This window comes from Prunus mume, linkage group LG4 (assembly GCF_029339155.1).
Source record: "Prunus mume cultivar Tortuosa linkage group LG4, ASM2933915v1, whole genome shotgun sequence".
Taxonomy (NCBI): Eukaryota; Viridiplantae; Streptophyta; class Magnoliopsida; order Rosales; family Rosaceae; genus Prunus; species Prunus mume.
In genome coordinates, this window is record NC_142701.1 from 7,168,352 (window position 1) to 7,186,663 (window position 18,312).

Genomic DNA, 18,312 nt, shown 5'->3' on the forward strand with positions numbered 1-18,312 from the left:
TGTTCTCTCTCTTCCACTTTTGATTAACTTAAGCTTTATGAATTTCCCTCTTTCCAATTTTACATGTCTAAGTAGGGCACCTTAATATTAGGAATTATGAACATTGTTTGTATTTCTTCTCTCTGTTGAAGTATAAATTGTTAAATTTTGAGTCTTTAATAATGTAAATGATGAGATTAATTAATATTCAATCATTTTAAAATATGAAATTCGGGACAATATGACTGTAATAAATGGATAAATTATCAATCAATATGAAATGATATTATTAATTAACCGGTTGGCGCTTGAGGGCTCATATTCGAACTATTTTAATTTTAATTTTTTTTTTATGAAAGATCCTCTCTAATGTAAAATTCTAACTCCGCTACTATAGGTTATGAGTTGTCTATGGCTTCTAACTAGGTTTTCTAATACTGCAATCATTGTGCTTTCTTTACTCACTACTATCAAAGCAAAAGAAGTGAAAAATAAAAGAAAAGAAAGAAAAGAACGGGAAACTACCAACTGGTCCAAGCCCAGTCCGGGAGTTGGTTGAATTGAACACGAGAAAAGTAGGCCGTACCTCCCACTTGGGAGTGTTATTTTCGTCAATGTAGAGACAACCCGATTCCATTCAAACTTTTACGGCATGCATGTCTCCTGACTTTTTCCTAGTTGACAAAACAACAAAGACTTTTCCTATCTAATTCTCAAAATCAGAGAGGTTTAGGTTATACTTGGAGCTTTGTAATAAGAGTCAATTAAATTAATTAGACGACTTACTCTACGTTTGTGTCTGTGATATGTTGAAACTGATCAAATTTAAAAATTCAATCTCAAAGAAACATATCTTCTCTATGTATATGGTATATTTATACATAGGCGGTATATGGCAAAGTAGCATTGCAATTTTTACCTTTTTTCCTTTTTTTAATATCATCAAAATGGCGTTGTAAATGCCAATGGGTTCTTAGCTCAGTGGTAGAGCTGTTGGCATGCACATGCTAGTTAGTAGTCTGAGGTTCGACCCTATGATACCATGTGTGTATGAGAATATACCCTCTTTCCCCTTCCTGTGGTTATAAAAAAAAAAAAAAAAGGCATTGCAAATGAGTTTTGGTATCCTCAAGCTAGCTCAAGGTGTCTTTGAACGAGGAATATCTAGTTTATATATATATACATGAAGGCAACTTTGGTGGCTCATAAGCTTATACCTAGGGAATTGTTGAATTTTTGAGAACTATATGTATTATTGGGGGGGCCTAGTTGGCTTATCCTCTTTTGCTTGCTAATTGCTGATATGGGTGTCGTCCATCTTCTTCTTCTCCTTTTTTTTTCCTTCGTGTTTTACATGGATTTGGAGGTGTACAGAAGTCAAACTTTGCTTTATTTGGTTGGATATGCTTCCTTTTCTTTTTGTATTGGAGCCGATGGTGTCCCCTCCACCTTTTGGTAAACGCGTTCAAGCAACAAAGTTTGAAAATGGAACGCCTTCACAGAAAACGTTCAAATCACCTCTCATCTCTCATTCCATGCATGCACAATCTTACTCTATATATAGACTGCTTCTTCAATCCTTCTCCTTACACCGCAAAGCCCAGCTTCATCTCTTCAGCTCTCATATTGATGAAGCTTGCAATGGCCTCTCTGTCCTACTTCTTCATTGTTGTTACACTCTTCATCATCCCTTTTTTTGGTTGTTGTGCTAATGCACAACTCTCTCCCAACTTCTATGCAAGAACTTGCCCAAGTCTTCCGACCATCGTTCGCAATGCTATGAGTCAGGCTGTTGCCAGGGAGGCTCGGATGGCTGCCTCGATCCTTCGCTTATTCTTCCACGACTGCTTTGTAAATGTGAGAACAATACAGTAGTGTTTTCTTATATCAAACAATCTGATGTGTTATCGTAGACAAAAGATTGTTAATTATATGTGGAATCATGTTTAAATATATTGGCAAAGAGAAAGGGGTCTCATTTTAATTTATGCCTACGAGCCACCCAAAAGTCAGGAACGGCCCTAACTCGACTGTGTCCCATTACCATTTGAATTGTCTAATACTAATATGTTGTTTTTCAATAGGGTTGCGACGCTTCCATACTATTGGATGACACGGCCACCTTCACCGGTGAAAAGAATGCATTCCCAAACCAGAACTCAGCCAGGGGATTTGAAGTCATTGACACCATCAAAACCCGAGTGGAAGCTGCTTGTAATGCTACTGTATCTTGTGCAGATATTTTAGCACTCGCATCCCGGGATGGAGTTGTCTTGGTTAGTAGCTAGCTACTATATTAATTTGACCTAATAGGCTACTGATATGCATCTTGTGAAGCATCAAGCTTTTCCATGGATATTAATTTACCATAAAATTTGGCCATCTTTTGGGGTAGATTGGTTTTCAAGCTATGGTACAATCATTTCCTATTATTTTTTGTCCTAACAATTTGATTTCCTATTATTTTAAAGAAAATATCTCACTTGGGAGTTGTGCCCTAATTTCTTTTATCGACATTAATTTGAAGTTGAATTATGTTGTGCATGTCAAATTTTCAATCTAATACATAAATTTTAGATCTCAATTTATTATTATTATTTTCTCTGTTTGGACTAGCGTATTTTTTTCAACTATGGTCTCCACAACTTACGACTTTCAGAATGATTATAGAATACTACGGTAGTACGGACGCGTGATACATCTTGTAAACGTGTTATAATATAAGTGAATATTTATTGATATTATTTTTTAAAGCGGGAAAAATAAATCATATTGGTCGCCAATATTATACACTAATGTATAAGATGTAACACGTGACTATATATATTATTGTTGTTGTATTTTATAATTTGTCTGACTTTCGTGGTGTCTCTGGTCTAATTTTGCTGCATGCCAACTCAACAACCTGCATGGGGACAAAACCTAACCTGCTACGTACATATTTTAAAATATCAGATTAGTCAATGATTGAATTAACCCATTTTAAAAATTTGCATGGACATAAGCCCTCTACGACCCAATCCACATTACCAAGATATCATACATATTCTATCCATTTATAAGGAAAAGACCTCTTTTGCCTTTTCTTTTGTTTTGATCACGTGATATTCACATGCTCAATACTTTGTTTCTTTGTGCAGCTTGGTGGAACCTCATGGACGGTAGCCTTAGGCCGAAGAGATGCAAGAACAGCAAGCCAAAGCGATGCCAACAACCAACTCCCCTCCCCTTCGCCAACCTCGCAACCCTAATCTCGAGTTTCGCAGCGAAAGGCTTAACCGCCAGCGATCTGACCGTGCTCTCTGGTGGCCACACAATAGGCCAGTCTCAGTGTTTTCTCTTCAAAACCCGCATATACAACGAGACCAACATTGACCCCAGCTTTGCCACCACTCGTAAGGCTACATGTCCGGCTTCCGGTGGCGATACGAATCTTGCTCCCTTCGATATAACCCCGACTCGTTTCGATAATAACTACTACAAGGCCCTCGTGGCTCGTCGTGGTCTTCTTCATTCCGATCAGGAGCTCTTCAACAGCGGGAGTCAGGATGCCTTGGTTAGAACGTATAGTAACAACGCCGCCGCGTTTTCGAGAGATTTTGCTGCAGCCATGGCGAAGATGAGCGCTATTAGTCCTCTAACTGGGACAAATGGAGAGATCAGGAAGAATTGCAGACTAGTGAACTAATTTTATAAGGAATTTAGTTTTGTGCAACTGATAAATATTGGGTGACATATAAGTTTCCTTTATAGACTGCTAATTCAAATTAAAGTGCACCAAATCTGTGTGTAAAATTTTTCATGCCCATTGGAGAAGTATTGGCTATGAAATTGAAGCACGGTCAATGGTGTATGTATGAGATAGTCTACTCCCAACAAACACATTGTTTAATTTTGTGTCACGACTCAGTTTCATTAGTAAGATATTATTCGTTTTGGACATAAGCCTTCACGGTTTTATTTTAGGGCTCAAACTTATGTTGTTTTGCCCAAAAGGCTTTTTGCTACACCCATGATACTTCATCTTTCCCTAAAACCATAACATGATGTAACAGAAAAATTGGATGAAATTTGAAAAATCTAACGGCAATAACCAATAATTTGACCAACTTTATGTTGTTCAAGTCCTTAATCTACCGAAATAAAATTTAGGGGATGAGTTGACACTTCAGTGATAGTTTAGTGAGTGTCTTCTAGAAGGGAGGGGTCCTAGTGAGTGTCTTTAAGAGCTCGAGAGTGTGGAAGTGTGCATATTGGACATTCAACGCGAATATCCAAATTACATAAATAAGTAAAATTACTTTATTTTTCAACAGGTCACAAACGAGGTTTAGGGATTAACATGAAAAATAACTCGATCTTAAAGGTCACCAATAGGTCTACAAGTTATCAACACGAATCACGATCCGTCAAGGTTGAATAGGCCTACTAAATTTTATGAGGTCTGTAATCTCACTTTGTCTTTTTAATTAGAGACAAAAGTATAATCAATTGGCGCATTCATTTGGCCAAGTATGCTGTCCCATGTACGAACTTCACTATTTGGGTTGAAAAGGGACTGGATTGGCTTTCCCTTTTCACTCATGATGAATGATTTTGTACTGGGTACTCCTAGTTTTGATAGAAATGAAACTTGTTATTTTCATTAGTATGTAAAACATCGGGGTGTTCCATCCCATGTGATTCTTGTCTCTCTGTTTTGGCAACAACTGTCCACAACACTTGCCCTGCACCAAAGGCACTCGATTCTTGCCCGCAGCCTGATGGGAGCGTGAGATCACGCTCCACTAGGCGTGCGTGGGTCTTTTACTCTCCTTTGTTTTTTGTTATATAACTAAAAATAAAATCTAAAATCACTAGCATGCTAATTAAGGCCTCTTTCCATTATGCTAGACTCAATTTGCCACATTGGTTCCTTTTATAAGGAAATAAAAAGAGAGTTTAAAATATTTTTATATAGGTTAAATACTTTTTTGCTCATTGAGTTTTACATGAAAATTCAATTTGGTATTTAGCTAAATTGGTCACCATATTTTCCTAAGTTTACAATTTATAGACATTCTTTTATCTTCAGTTAAATGCAATTTTTTTTAGGAAGTACCTTCGGTCTTCTTCCTCTAACTTAACGAGTTAGGGTATATTGTGCTATTAGGATTTAACAAATTGGGAAAAATCTTGGGTTGAAATCAAAATAGTGAGGTATGAGGAAAATAAAAAAGTCAAACCAAATTAAAATGAAATCAACAACTTACCAATATATTTTGGTACTCTATCACCTTGATTACGTCTCCTTGCCATTCAAAGTCACAATACGGTTCTCACTCAATCGATTGAGGCTTTAATATAGCATCCAATTCGTGACCTTATAAATATATGTTATACCTCATAATTCTGATTTCAATCCAAGATTTTCCCCAATTTGTTAAACCCTAATAGCACAATATACCCTAACTCATTGAGTTAGAGGAAGAAGATTGAACGTGCTTTGTAAAAAAAAAATTAAAAACAAAAACTTCACTTAACAAAAGATAATGGAATACCTATAAATTGTAAACTTTAGAAAACACAGTTACTAATTTAGCGAAATTTTTTTCTTCTCACTAGCCAAATTGAATTTTCATGCAAAACTTACTGACAAAAAAGTATTTAACCCTTTCTATTTTACAAGCGATAAAATACTTACAATATACTTTTATGAATGGTTAAAGGCACTCACAATAATTTAGAATCAGCCAATACATTCACAACAAGATTATAGCTATACTTATTATATTATGAAACATTAACTTAAATACTTAGCTAATTCTTAATAGAAATATGTAATCAATTCTTAATTTAAATATTTATTAGAGTAACTACCTAGATATCGAACTCCTCCGACCAGGTGGAGAAAAATACAACTAAGCCAAGAGCTAAATGATGTGAGAGAGTAGAGAGCGAAAAAGAGAGAAGGTGGGTGTGTGAGAGAGTCGCAATCTCACTATCACATGGGGTCTTTGGCTTTGGGGCCAAAGCATCAACAAGCAGAGGCACAGCCACAGCGACAGCCAGACCACAATGAGCCACTGAACCACGTGACTCGCCGAGCCCCCGATATGGACTCCGACAAGGTACTCTCTCTCTCTCTCTCTAGCTCTCGCTCTCGCATTTCACAGCCACCTCTTTGAGCTTTGCTGTTTGCTCTCTTAGAGATTCTCCTTCTCTCTTCTGTCTCCGTCTTCATGTTCGTAGAGGTAGGTTTCGGTGCTTAGATCGACCTTGATCCAGCTAAAAGCTTCAATTTCCTCACTAATTAGAAGCGATCTGCAACTTTCTCTGTGTTCTGAGGTTAGAGTCGCCTTGCCGGAGCTTCTCTCCGGGCTCATCTTCGATTTTATAACTTTTTTTGTACTTTTTTTTTCTTTCGCATTAATTTTTATTTCCCTCTATTATTTTTGTCTGAGATCACGTTGCTTTAGGAAAATTAGGAGGAGAAAATTATAGAAAATGCGGCGTTGGCTAATTTTATTTGTGTTCATTAGCTGTTTTGTTACCTAAAATGGAAATATAAAAGACTTAATTGAGCTGAATTTAGAAATTGTGATTGCTCTAACTTTCCCATTTTGCCAATCTGTGCAATTGGGTTTTGTTGCTTCTGCATACTAGCCCTTTTGTCCAGTTTTCGCTTTAACTTTCAACTATCTCATGTGATCTATTTTTGAAAAATTCTCTACTGTTTTAAGTTTGACGCCACATTATTTCAGTTAATCTTATTGGACACTACTGAACTTTCTTTCTTCCTTTATGTTTTATTTATTTTTATCTTTGCTTCTTGACTAGGTTTTTTCTGATCTCATGCTTGTATTGGTACTCATTTGGTGGTCTTTGGAGGCTGTTGTCAATCCGATATCTTTTGAGTTTTCCAGTTTCTTAATAATGTTGTAATTTTTGCCGACTTTTTGTTCTTTTTCTTTCCTCTAGGTGGATTGTTCATCAAAGTATTCTAGTTTGCTTCAGGAAGTTGATGTTCTTTGATTCTTTATTAACAGCAGTTTCTTTAAAATGCAAGTTTTATAGCATGTGATGCTTTCTTGTAAACTAGGGTTACCTGATTTTGCTTTAGTTTAAATGTCTGTTGAGATCTTTGTGCTTTCCCCTTTCCTAAATCTCATTCTGAATATCCATCGGTTTGTGTTTGTTATGCTGTATTGTTAAGTCTCTTTCAAATTTGTAAGTATTAACTTTTGTTATCATCAATGCATTCAACATTTGATTGCTTTAGACTATTGTTAAGTGTACACTAATTTTTCACTTTGTGTAGGACACAGGTTTCCAAACAAAAATTTCAAAATTCTCACTAATATGGAGGGGGTTGCATGTTTTTATATTTTTTTCCACACAAAGAATGTAGTGCAGCATAAGACACAATCATACAAACAATAGGATTTATGTATTAGATATGTGCAATTAGTTTCTAGATGGCAGTTGTAGATCAATAGAGCCAAACTCAGATGAAGAATGAAGATTGATAAATGTTAGAATTGGTATAATAACATAGAGGCATTGTCCATGTGTTCATCTGCACTCTTTTATGGCTATTCTGCAGTTTGTGCTTATGTTTCTATGTTGTGTTGCTATAAATTGCAGGAAATGTCAGCTCCTGTTATTGAGGGAAATGATGCAGTCACCGGTCACATCATTTCAACAACCATTGGTGGCAAAAATGGTGAACCCAAACGGGTTAGTACTGGTTCCTTCTTTCTTCTTTTACCCCATTTGATGGCTACAATTTGACCAAACTCTTTCTTCTTCCCCTTTAATTCCATCTATTGCACAAAAAGTTGTACACTCTTCTCCTTCATAATCAAGGATTACTTGACTTGAGAGATGATAAATTCTTTTTGAACACTGTTCCTTGGTTCCTTTTGGTCATAAGAGGTGATAACAGCTGAGACCCTTTACCTATGATTCTGATATATTGAACTTCTGAAGAATTATTTGGTTTTCCGTTCTTTTTGTATTCTGAGGTGTTCCTCTGATGTTGGTTGCAGACGATCAGTTACATGGCAGAGCGGGTTGTAGGTACTGGATCATTTGGAATCGTTTTTCAGGTATGGATTTTACTTTATGGAACGAAGTATTCTCAATTTCTTTGCCTCATTTGAGTCCTTGGCACTCTTTTTTCTTTCAGGCTAAATGCATTGAAACTGGAGAAACGGTGGCCATAAAGAAGGTCTTGCAGGACAGGAGGTATAAAAATCGCGAGTTGCAGTTGATGCGCTTGATGGATCACCCAAATGTTGTTTCCCTGAAGCATTGTTTCTTCTCTACAACGAGTAAAGATGAGCTTTTCTTGAATCTTGTTATGGAATATGTACCCGAGACTATGTACAGGGTTCTGAAGCACTACAGTAGTATGAACCAAAGGATGCCACTAATCTATGTGAAACTTTATACATATCAAGTATGAATCCTTTTTCGTTTTGTGTTAGTTAACTCACTGTTGGTTTTTATGTTAGTAATCATTTATATTGGCTTATGCCCTTATAATAAATGGAAAAGAAAAAAAAAACCCTTTTCAGATTTTTAGGGGCCTGGCTTATATTCATGCTGTTCCTGGTGTTTGCCATAGAGATGTGAAGCCTCAAAATCTTTTGGTATGTGTTTTTTGTTTATTGTGTTTGTTCTCTTTAAAATGAATTGGATTATTTATCCCCCATTTTCCAATATACTTGGCAGGTTGATCCCCTCACCCATCAGGTTAAGCTTTGTGACTTCGGAAGTGCAAAGGTTCTGGTATGTCTTTCCTCACATCATTTAACACTTTACTTTTATTCAATTATCACACTAATTTTTTTTTTTTTTTTGGTTTAATTTTTATGGCCAAATGACGATTTTCTTTGATGGTTGTTAATCTTTACTTCTTAATAAACCAATAATTAATCAGCTGCCTATTGGATGAAAAATAATGCATGATTTCAAAGCAAGATGTTATTGCCAGTCTGGCTATACTTAAATGACTTGTCTATGCTAAATGCTAAGAAAATCAGTTTCCTTTTATATTTCAGTTTAATGATTTTTTTTTTCTTTCTTTCAGGTCAAGGGGGAAGCAAATATATCATACATATGTTCTCGTTACTATCGGGCTCCTGAACTCATCTTTGGTGCAACAGAATATACAACATCCATTGATATCTGGTCAGCTGGTTGTGTCCTTGCTGAGCTCCTTCTAGGCCAGGTTATCGACTCTTTGTAAATAATATTCTTGTTCTTGGCATAAGTTTATTGGTTAGACTATATTTGGTTTTTTGACTTATCAAAAGAATTTCCCGCTCTTCTACAGCCATTGTTTCCAGGAGAGAATGCAGTGGACCAACTTGTAGAGATTATCAAGGTCTAGCCTCACTTTCTATGTTGAATTAAGTGGAGCATGCAAGTGCGTGTGCTTACACTGTCAATGTCTTCTTGCAGGTTCTTGGCACTCCAACTAGAGAAGAAATTCGATGCATGAATCCGAACTACACAGATTTTAGGTTCCCTCAGATTAAAGCTCATCCTTGGCATAAGGTATGGATTTAGATTATAACAAGTTGATCCTAAGGGCTGCGTATCGAGGAAGGTGTTATAACATAATTCACACATGGGCATAATGTACAGATACGTTCATGTCTTTATGTTCTGGACCCCTTTTGTCCAAAATTCTCCTGGGATTTTCCTTTTATTTCCTGAGTGTACTCTTCCTTTTGCTTGTCCATACTTAGCTGTGCTGACCAATAACATTTTTAATTATGTTTACTCTAGGATTATAGCGTTTTAATGTTATCTGCGGGATTATTATAGTTTATGCATCTGCACCAATGTTCCTTTATTCAGGTTTTCCACAAGCGAATGCCGCCTGAAGCAATTGACCTTGCCTCACGACTTCTTCAATATTCGCCGAGTCTACGTTGCACTGCGGTGAGTAGGAATCCCTTCGCATGGAGTACTTCTATTGTTTCAAGATAAAGCCCAAGACATCTTGCTTTGGGATGTAGTTTTGAATAAAGATTAGAGCAGAGCTGCCTCTGTTTAGAATCTATCATTTTGGTGCTGAGCTGCAACTTTTGCACTTAGCTGTAGGGATGGAAATATTTATTTGTCAATTTTGGGTAGTTTCACTCCACGACATGCATAATATCTTAAGTTCTTACTGATTGCCCAATTACAGCTAGAAGCATGCACACATCCTTTCTTTGATGAACTTCGGGAGCCCAATGCTCGCCTTCCAAATGGTCGCCCACTGCCACCGCTTTTCAACTTCAAACAAGAAGTGAGTTTCAGATATATTTATTTTTACCTGTTATCAATCTTGACACCTTGAGGTAGACCAATACTCAATGCCACTGATTCAGATGTGCGGGGCCTTTCGGCACTTTAACTTGGCACTTGTGAACATGATGTTGATTCATTCTACTCGTCTTTGAAGAGTGGCTAATAGCCACCTGGTGTGAGAGAAATTATGTGATATCTTGTCTGGTTGAATAACTCCTGAGTTATTTGGATTTCTTCAAATTTTCAGTACCATGAAGGTCAAATGTGCCATTTTCCTAGGTTGAGTCCTGTTTCATAACCTGGAAGAATTAGGTACCAGTTCGATGAGCATAGGATGATATATATACATTTCTTCTTGTCATTTTCTTTGCCATCGACAAGTTGAAGTGAAATTTTTAGCTGTTTTTCTTAGCGAACACATTTTCTACTCTCGGAAGTTTTAATTGACTCATCCCTCTCACCACTGCTTCGAAAATTGACTTGCAGTTAAGTGGAGCATCACCCGAACTGATCAACAGGCTCATACCAGAGTATATGCGGCAGCAGACTGGTCTTGGATTCCCACACCCAGTTGGTACTTGAATGTAAAGTCATGAAACAAGGAATTATCTCTTCTACTAGTGGATGGATGTGAAGCAAAAGAGGGCCTCTTTGTGGTCTATATAACACTCAGCATTCTGGCCTAATCAGCTGTTCTCGCCTTCCCCTCCGATGGTGTATACATATAGTGGCTCTCCAGCTTAACCTGGAAATTGTTGATCCTGTCTTCTATGTCATTTTAGCCCAAACATACTGTCTTCCTGCATCTGTACATCGTTTTGATTGTAATGATTCCAGAAAGCCAAGTGTATAAGTTTATTCAAATCTAGCTAGGGTAGGGGCTGTAAAAGTCCGGTGCCCCGAGGGGCATAATAGTAGTGCGGCTTGTCGTTTACCTTTTAATTATGGTGTTGTTTCTGCTGTCTGTTGCTGTCTTGTCTCGAATTATATTTTGCTATTGTTGATTTCTGTATTTTTTTAATTTCTTCAATACTGCCTTCTTCTGGATAATTTCAAATCTCTGCTGTTTAATGGGCAGAGGTTTGAGCTTCATAATTTAATAGAACATTCTTGCTCAGTGCTTGAAGTTGGTATCTATGGGGTTGGCAGTAACAGAAAATTACTGCTTGGTGTAAATTTTAGTAGTAATGCCATCATCAAAGCCCTTCAGATTTTGGATCCCATTAATGTATCAATGTCTTAGTTGTACGTGTATGAGCCTACTTCGAATCTTATTGATTTGATTATATAATAAACCGGGGTCATTAAGTGAAGGTCAGATTTGGGAGATGGTTTAACCACATTGAGCATGGTGACCTCATTGTGACTTGCATTGCTGACAATGACTTACCACCACTCAGATTAAGATTATATGTATCATACGATATTGAATTTATATGATATCTTGATTGAACATTTATAGTGATGTAAACTGTTTATTATCTAAAATATCATCTCTACAAACAATCACTTGAATTCAAAAATCATATAACTATTCGATTAAACAATTATCATTTTAGTGTTTTCTTGAAATGCCGGGTTTATTTATTTTGTTAATCAAAACTAAATGTCTTAATGGTTTCAAAGTTGTCCACCCCAACACTTGACTACTTTTCGAAGTGTATTTGGATGAAAGGTGATGGACAACAACAACCTCTTGAATTATTTTTAAGCTCTTATTTTTTCTCTAAACTACTCCCTTTTTACTTTTGTTTTTTATACAAGTGATATTGAGGTGGGAAAATCAAATCTAAAATCTTGAGTGTATAAGTAAATGCTCTTAATTACTTTCGTAACATCACACTATTTGTCCCCATCAAGCATGCCTTCAAAATCTTAAGGACCAACTTACGACAAAAAAGGAAAAAAGACATAAAAAAATGTTTTTGGGGGCAAATAAAGGTAAATATATAGGAATTCCTTCCTACGTCCGAGAATCCTTTCTGTTTGTGTGCCAAGAAACAAAATAAAGAGGAGAATCCCATTTCATTTTTGCCCGCTTTCCCATCTTTTGCCCTCTGCCTCGGTTTCAATCGCTTCATCTTCCTTACAGTGGCTAACCGTTACGCAGCCCAACTGCAGCTATGCTGCCCTCAAAGCCCCGTCTCATACTCTATAGCTCGAACGACCCATGCCCACATGATAGCTTCTGGGTTCAAGCCACGTGGCCATATTCTTAACCGCTTGATTGATGTCTACTGTAAATCTTCAAATTTTAGTTATGCCCACCAACTGTTCGATCAAATTCCAAAACCAGACATTGTTGCTAGAACCACCTTGATTACGGCGTACTCTGCCATTGGGAATCTAACGCTGGCTCGGAAGATATTCAATGAAACTCCATTGAGCATGCGAGACACTGTTTGTTACAATGCGATGATCACAGGCTATTCTCGTAACAATGATGGCTATGCCTCTATTAGACTATTTTGTGAGATGAGGCGAGGTGGTTTTAGGCCTGACGATTTCACATATACGACTGTACTAAGTGGTGCGGCACAGATAGTGGATGTTGAAAAGCAGTGCCAGCAACTACATTGTGCGGTAGTTAAGTCAGGAACAGGGTTTGCCACTTCGGTGTGGAATGCGCTGTTATCTGTTTATGTCAGATGTGCTTCTTCACCATTAGTATCATCATCATCATTGATGGGGGAAGCTAGGAATTTGTTTAATGAGATGCCTGAGAGAGATGAACTATCATGGACAACGATGATTACTGGGTACATAAGGAATGAAGACCTTCATGCAGCTCGGGAATTGCTAGATGGGATGGATGAAAGGATGGAAGTTGTATGGAATGCGATGATTTCGGGTTATGCTCACCACAATTCTTTTCAAGAAGCATTGCTATTGTTTAGGAAAATGCGGTTACTGGGGATTCGTCAGGATGAATTTACATATACTAGTGTTATTAGTACTTGCGCTAATAATGGACTATTTCAGCTTGGGAAGCAGGTGCATGCTTACGTACTTAGAACTGAAGCGAAGCCTACTGTGGATTTTTCATTATCTGTGAACAATACATTGCTTACACTATATTACAAATGTGGTAAACTTGATGAAGCACGGTATATTTTTGATAATATGCCTGTTAAAGATCTTGTTTCTTGGAATGCAATCCTTTCAGGGTATGTTAGTGTAGGGCGCATCCAGGAAGCAAAATCATTTTTTAAGGAAATGCCAGTGAGGAGCATTCTGACATGGACTGTGATGATATCTGGTTTAGCTCAAAATGGATTTGGAGAAGAAGCGATGAAGCTATTCAACCAAATGCGATTAGAAGGTTTTGAGCCGTGTGATTATGCATTTTCTGGAGCAATTACATCTTGTGCTGCGCTCGGAGCATTGGAGCATGGACGCCAACTCCATGCTCAACTAATTAGCTTGGGGTTTGATTCAAGCCTTTCAGCTGCAAATGCACTTATCACAATGTATGCAAGATGCGGAGTTTTCGAGGATGCGAACTCTTTGTTTCTTACCATGCCTTATATTGATTCAGTGTCTTGGAATGCTATGATTGCAGCTCTGGCACAACATGGACATGGTGTTCAAGCAATAGACCTTTTTGAAAAAATGTTGAAGGCAGATATACTACCAGATAGAATAACTTTCCTCATCATTCTATCAGCTTGTAGTCATGCTGGTTTAGTCAAGGAAGGGCGCCATTATTTTAGTTCAATGCATGTCTCTTATGGTATTAGCCCTGATGAAGGCCATTATGCTCGCATGATTGATCTGTTGTGTCGATGTGGAGAGTTCACAGAAGCCAAGGGCTTGATTGAATCGATGCCTTTTGAGCCAGGTGCACCGATTTGGGAGGCTCTTCTTGCTGGTTGTCGGACTCATGGGAATATGGATTTAGGAATTCAAGCAGCAGAACGACTCTTTGAGTTGGTGCCACAACACGATGGAACTTACATACTTTTGTCAAATCTGTATGCCGCTATAGGCCGTTGGGATGATGTGGCTAAGGTGCGGCAACTAATGAGAGATCGAGGGGTTAAGAAAGAGCCTGGTTGTAGTTGGATTGACGTTGAAAACATGGTCCACGTCTTCTTAGTTGGTGATACTGTGCATCCTGAGGTCCAAGCCGTGTACAAATATCTTGAGCAACTAGGACTTGAAATGAGGAAGTTAGGATATCTCCCTGACACAAAGTTTGTGTTGCATGATATGGAGTCTGAGCATAAGGAGTATTCCTTGTCTACTCACAGTGAGAAGCTTGCAGTTGCATTTGGGCTCATGAAGCTTCCTCTCAGAGCCACAATCAGAGTTTTTAAGAATCTTAGGATTTGTGGGGATTGCCATACTGCAATTAAGTTTATGTCAAGAGTGGTTGGAAGAGACATAATTGTGAGGGATGCAAAGAGGTTTCATCATTTTAGGAATGGTGAATGCTCTTGTGGCAATTACTGGTAATCTGGCGCGAGCATGATGGGAGGAGGTTTTATAAATACTTGGCAGGTTGATCCCCTCAACTTTCGGAAGTGAAAAAGTTCTGGTGTGTGTGTCTTCATGACATTTTATACTTGCATTCAATCATGTCATGACACTACGTTTTAGAACTTAGAGGCAGAACGACCAGTTGCTTTTATGATGGATAATCTTTTCTTGTTGATAAACCAATAGTCAATCACCTGTCCATTTGGTGAAAATTAATGCATGGCTTCAACACAAGATATTAGTACTTGTCTGAGTTAATGTCTGTCTATATGTCAACTACCTTTCTTTTTAAAAGCTTCATGCTAATAGAGTTGCTATGTTCCTAAGAAAATCTGTTTCCTTGTATGATTTCATTTCAATGATTTTCTTGCTAATCAAGGTCGAGAGAGAAGCAAACATATGTTCTCGTCGCTATCAGGCTCCTGAACTAATCTTTGGTGTAAAGAATATTCAACACCCATTAATATCTGGGCAGCTGGTTGTGTCCTTGTTGAGCTTCTTCTGGGCCAGGTTATCGACTGCATTGGCTTATTGTTGGCCTAAGTTAACTTGGGTTAGAGAATATTTACTTTTTGACTGATCAAAACAATTCAAAGTCTTCTACAGCCATTGTTTCCAAGAGAGGATGCAGTGGACCAACTTGTAGAGATTATCAAGGTCAAGTCTCACTGTCGCTGCTGAATTAAGTGGATCATGTAATTGCAGGTTCTTGGCACTGCAACTAGACAAGAAATTTGATGCATGGATTTCAAATCATATTTTAGGTTCCTTCATATTAAAGCTCGTCCTTGTCATAAGGTATGCATTTTGATTATAATCCTTTATGCATTTTGATTATAATCCTTCAAATAAGTTGGTTCTCAGGGCTGCTTATAGTTATAGAGGGCAGACTTTATATTCGCACATGGGCACATGTACACGCGCATACTTACATATGTGTCTATGTTCTGTGCGCAAGGAAACCTTTTGTGTACAAATTTGGGTGGTTTTTTCCTTTTCCCTTTTATGTCCTGAACACGTACTCTTGTTCTTGTCCATGTCCATACCTGTAACAATAAAATTATTAACTATTAAAAACACTTACTGGTATCTGTGGGATTATTTTCTTTTTGCCAGTATTCCTATAGTTATTTGCGGTAATGCTCCTTAATTCAGGTTTGCCACCTGAAGCAGACAATGCTCCCACTCTGCACCGCAGTGAGTTGGACTTTTCTTCCCATGGAGCTCTTCTATTGTTTCGAGATAAAGCCCAAGCAATTATGCCATGTCATAAAGATTTTAGATGAGTTGGCTCTATTTGGCAAGTTTCATTTTGGTGCTGAGCTGCTTGAGTTTGATACTTTCACATCAAGTGTCATAAAGATTTTGATGCTTTAGTTGGATATTATGCATGTGATGAAGTGAAAGTATCAAACTCAAGCAGCTCAGCACCAAAATGAAACTTGCCAAATAGAGCCAACTCATCTAAAATCTTTATGACAAGGCATAATTGCTTGGGCTTTATCTTGAAACACTAGAAGAGCTCCATGGGAAGAAAAGTCCAACTCACTACGGTGCAGAGTGGGAGCATTGTCTGCTTCAGGGTGGCAAACCTGAATTAAGGAGCATTACGGCAAATAACTATAGGAATACTGGCAAAAAGAAAATAATCCCACAGATACCAGTAAGTGTTTTAATAGTTGATAATTTTATTGTTACAGAATGGACAAGAACAGGAAAGAACAGGAGTACATGTTCAGGACATAAAAGGAAAAAACCACCCAAATTTGTACACAAAAGGTTTCCTTGCGCACAGAACATAGACACATATGTAAGTATCGCGAGTACATGTGTGAATATGAAGTCTGCCCTCTATAACTATAAGCAGCCCTGAGAACCAACTTATTTGAAGGGTTATAATAAAAATGCATACCTTATGCCAAGGACGAGCTTTAATATGAAGGAACCTAATATCTGTATGATTTGGAATCTATGCATCAAATTTCTTGTCTAGTTGCAGTGCCAAGAACCTGCAAGAAGACACCTAAACTGTATGCACACTCATGTACATGATCCACTTAGTTCAGCAGCGATAGTGAGACTTGACCTTGATAATCTCTACAAGTTGGTCCACTGCATCCTCTCTTGGAAACAATGGCTGTAGAAGACTTTGAATTGTTTTGATCAGTCAAAAAGTAAATATTCTTTAACCCAAGTTAACTTAGGCCAACAATAGCCAAAGCACTCGATAACCTGGCCCAGAAGAAGCTCAGCAAGGACACAACCAGCTGCCCAGATATTAATGGGTGTTGAATATTCTTTACACCAAAGATTAGTTCAGGAGCCTGATAGCGACGATAACATATGTTTGCTTCTCTCTCGACCCTGATTAGCAAGAAAATCATTGAAATGAAATCATACAAGGAAACTGATCGCCCCATTACAGCTAGAAGCATGCACACATTCTTTTATTGATTAACTTCATGAGCCCAATGCTCTCCTTCCAAATGGGCGCTTGTTGTCACCAGTTTTCTACTTCAAACAAGAAGTGAGTTTCAGATTTAAACTTTTTTTTATCTGTTAATCATTCACATGACAAAACATAAAAGTACGTCAAGTGTTAAATATCTGTATTTGTTGCTTGTTCATGCCCCTAGATGCGTTTTTCCATGCTTCTTTTATGGACTATAGAGGTGCCTGTGATCGATCTTAGCGCCTTAAAGCAGAACTCTACTGATTCAGATATGCTGAGCTTTTTGCCACTTAGACTTAAGTGCTTGCGGGTAATAACGTGATAGAGGAGATGCCCTTTTACGTACCTGTATTGTTAAATAAATCTCAAGTTATATGTAATTTCTTCAAATTTACCTAGGTTTAGTATGGTTGCATAACCTGGAAGAGTACAGTAGGGGCATCTAAGATGAAAATTTTCAGTTTTTTCTTGGCAATCATATATTCGACTCCTAAAAGTTTCAATTTACTTATTCCCCCAACTCTGCCTCCAAAATTGATTTGCAGTTAAACGGAGCTTCACCGGAACTGATCAACAGGCTCATACAAGAGCATATGCGGCAGCAGACTGATCTTGGATTCCCACACCCACTTGGTACTTGAATGTAGAGTCATGAAACAAGGAATTATCTCTTGTACTAGTGGATGGATGTGAAGCACATGAGGGCCTCTTTGTGGTCTTGTATAACAGTCACTCAGCATTTTAGCCTAATCCGCTGCTCTCTTGCTTAACCTGGAAATGGTTGATCCTGTCTACTATGACAGCTAGCGGAAAATTACCATCTTCCTGCATCTGTGCACCGTTTTGATTGCAAGGATTAAAGGAGACCAAGTGCATGAGGCATTCAAATCTAGTGTTTGTTGTGGTCCTGCCTTGAAGTATGTTTGACAGCGCAGAGCTTGAGCTTGAGCATCATGTAATACAATATTCTTGCCTAGTGTACACAGCTGCTTGGTGGAGATTAATTAACTTGTATTGGAGAAATGATTAGCCACCATTCATATATTAATTTGTCAATTTGATGACAAAAGCACGCAAATAGCTTATAAATCTTTATTCCTTGTGATATT

The 18,312-nt window shown here is 37.8% G+C and overlaps 2 protein-coding genes and 1 pseudogene across 11 annotated transcripts; all 3 read left to right on the plus strand.

Moving 5' to 3' along the window:
• Positions 1-1,372: 1,372 nt before the first annotated feature.
• On the plus strand, positions 1,373-3,917 carry LOC103328321 (peroxidase P7-like; annotated as a pseudogene). The gene is made up of 3 exons (XR_016126419.1): positions 1,373-1,836; positions 2,064-2,255; positions 3,120-3,917. The product of XR_016126419.1 is annotated as a peroxidase P7-like (transcript).
• A 1,940-nt stretch (positions 3,918-5,857) lies between these two features.
• Positions 5,858-11,386, plus strand: LOC103328322 (shaggy-related protein kinase zeta). 2 transcript variants are annotated; one of them, XM_008230713.3, is made up of 13 exons: positions 6,029-6,089; positions 6,211-6,306; positions 7,606-7,698; positions 8,010-8,069; positions 8,150-8,422; positions 8,541-8,615; positions 8,698-8,754; positions 9,056-9,196; positions 9,302-9,352; positions 9,430-9,525; positions 9,832-9,915; positions 10,166-10,267; positions 10,756-11,386. In XM_008230713.3, exons 3-13 carry the CDS (start codon positions 7,609-7,611, stop codon positions 10,849-10,851), a joined length of 1,125 nt encoding a protein of 374 aa, XP_008228935.1. In that variant the 5' UTR covers positions 6,029-6,089; positions 6,211-6,306; positions 7,606-7,608; the 3' UTR covers positions 10,852-11,386. The 2 variants fall into 2 exon arrangements, with proteins under 2 accessions (XP_008228934.1, XP_008228935.1); XM_008230712.3 differs by lacking the exon at positions 6,211-6,306 and having other exon boundaries at positions 5,858-6,089.
• A 731-nt stretch (positions 11,387-12,117) lies between these two features.
• LOC103328358 (pentatricopeptide repeat-containing protein At1g25360-like) lies at positions 12,118-18,305 on the plus strand. Of its 8 annotated transcripts, XR_016126372.1 has the most exons (5): positions 12,119-14,809; positions 15,131-15,261; positions 15,358-15,549; positions 15,907-17,278; positions 17,749-18,305. XR_016126372.1 is itself a non-coding variant. In XM_016793796.2 (2 exons), the coding sequence occupies exon 1, from the start codon at positions 12,448-12,450 to the stop codon at positions 14,725-14,727; it is 2,280 nt and encodes a 759-aa protein (XP_016649282.2). In that variant the 5' UTR covers positions 12,119-12,447; the 3' UTR covers positions 14,728-14,772; positions 17,749-18,305. The 8 variants fall into 8 exon arrangements, 1 of the variants encoding a protein (XP_016649282.2); XR_016126374.1 differs by having other exon boundaries at positions 12,118-14,772; positions 15,358-17,278; XR_016126377.1 differs by lacking the exon at positions 15,131-15,261 and having other exon boundaries at positions 12,118-14,772; positions 15,457-15,549.
• Positions 18,306-18,312: the final 7 nt, after the last annotated feature.

Coding starts and splice junctions, on each gene's coding strand:
- LOC103328358 (XM_016793796.2), top strand. CDS start 12,448: ATGATAGCTTCTGGGTTCAAGCCACGTGGCCATATTCTTAACCGCTTG.
- LOC103328322 (XM_008230712.3), top strand. CDS start 5,967: ATGGGGTCTTTGGCTTTGGGGCCAAAGCATCAACAAGCAGAGGCACAG. Junction 6,090..7,605: donor CCGATATGGACTCCGACAAG/GTACTCTCTCTC, acceptor TATAAATTGCAG/GAAATGTCAGCTCCTGTTAT. Junction 8,755..9,055: donor TCGGAAGTGCAAAGGTTCTG/GTATGTCTTTCC, acceptor TCTTTCTTTCAG/GTCAAGGGGGAAGCAAATAT.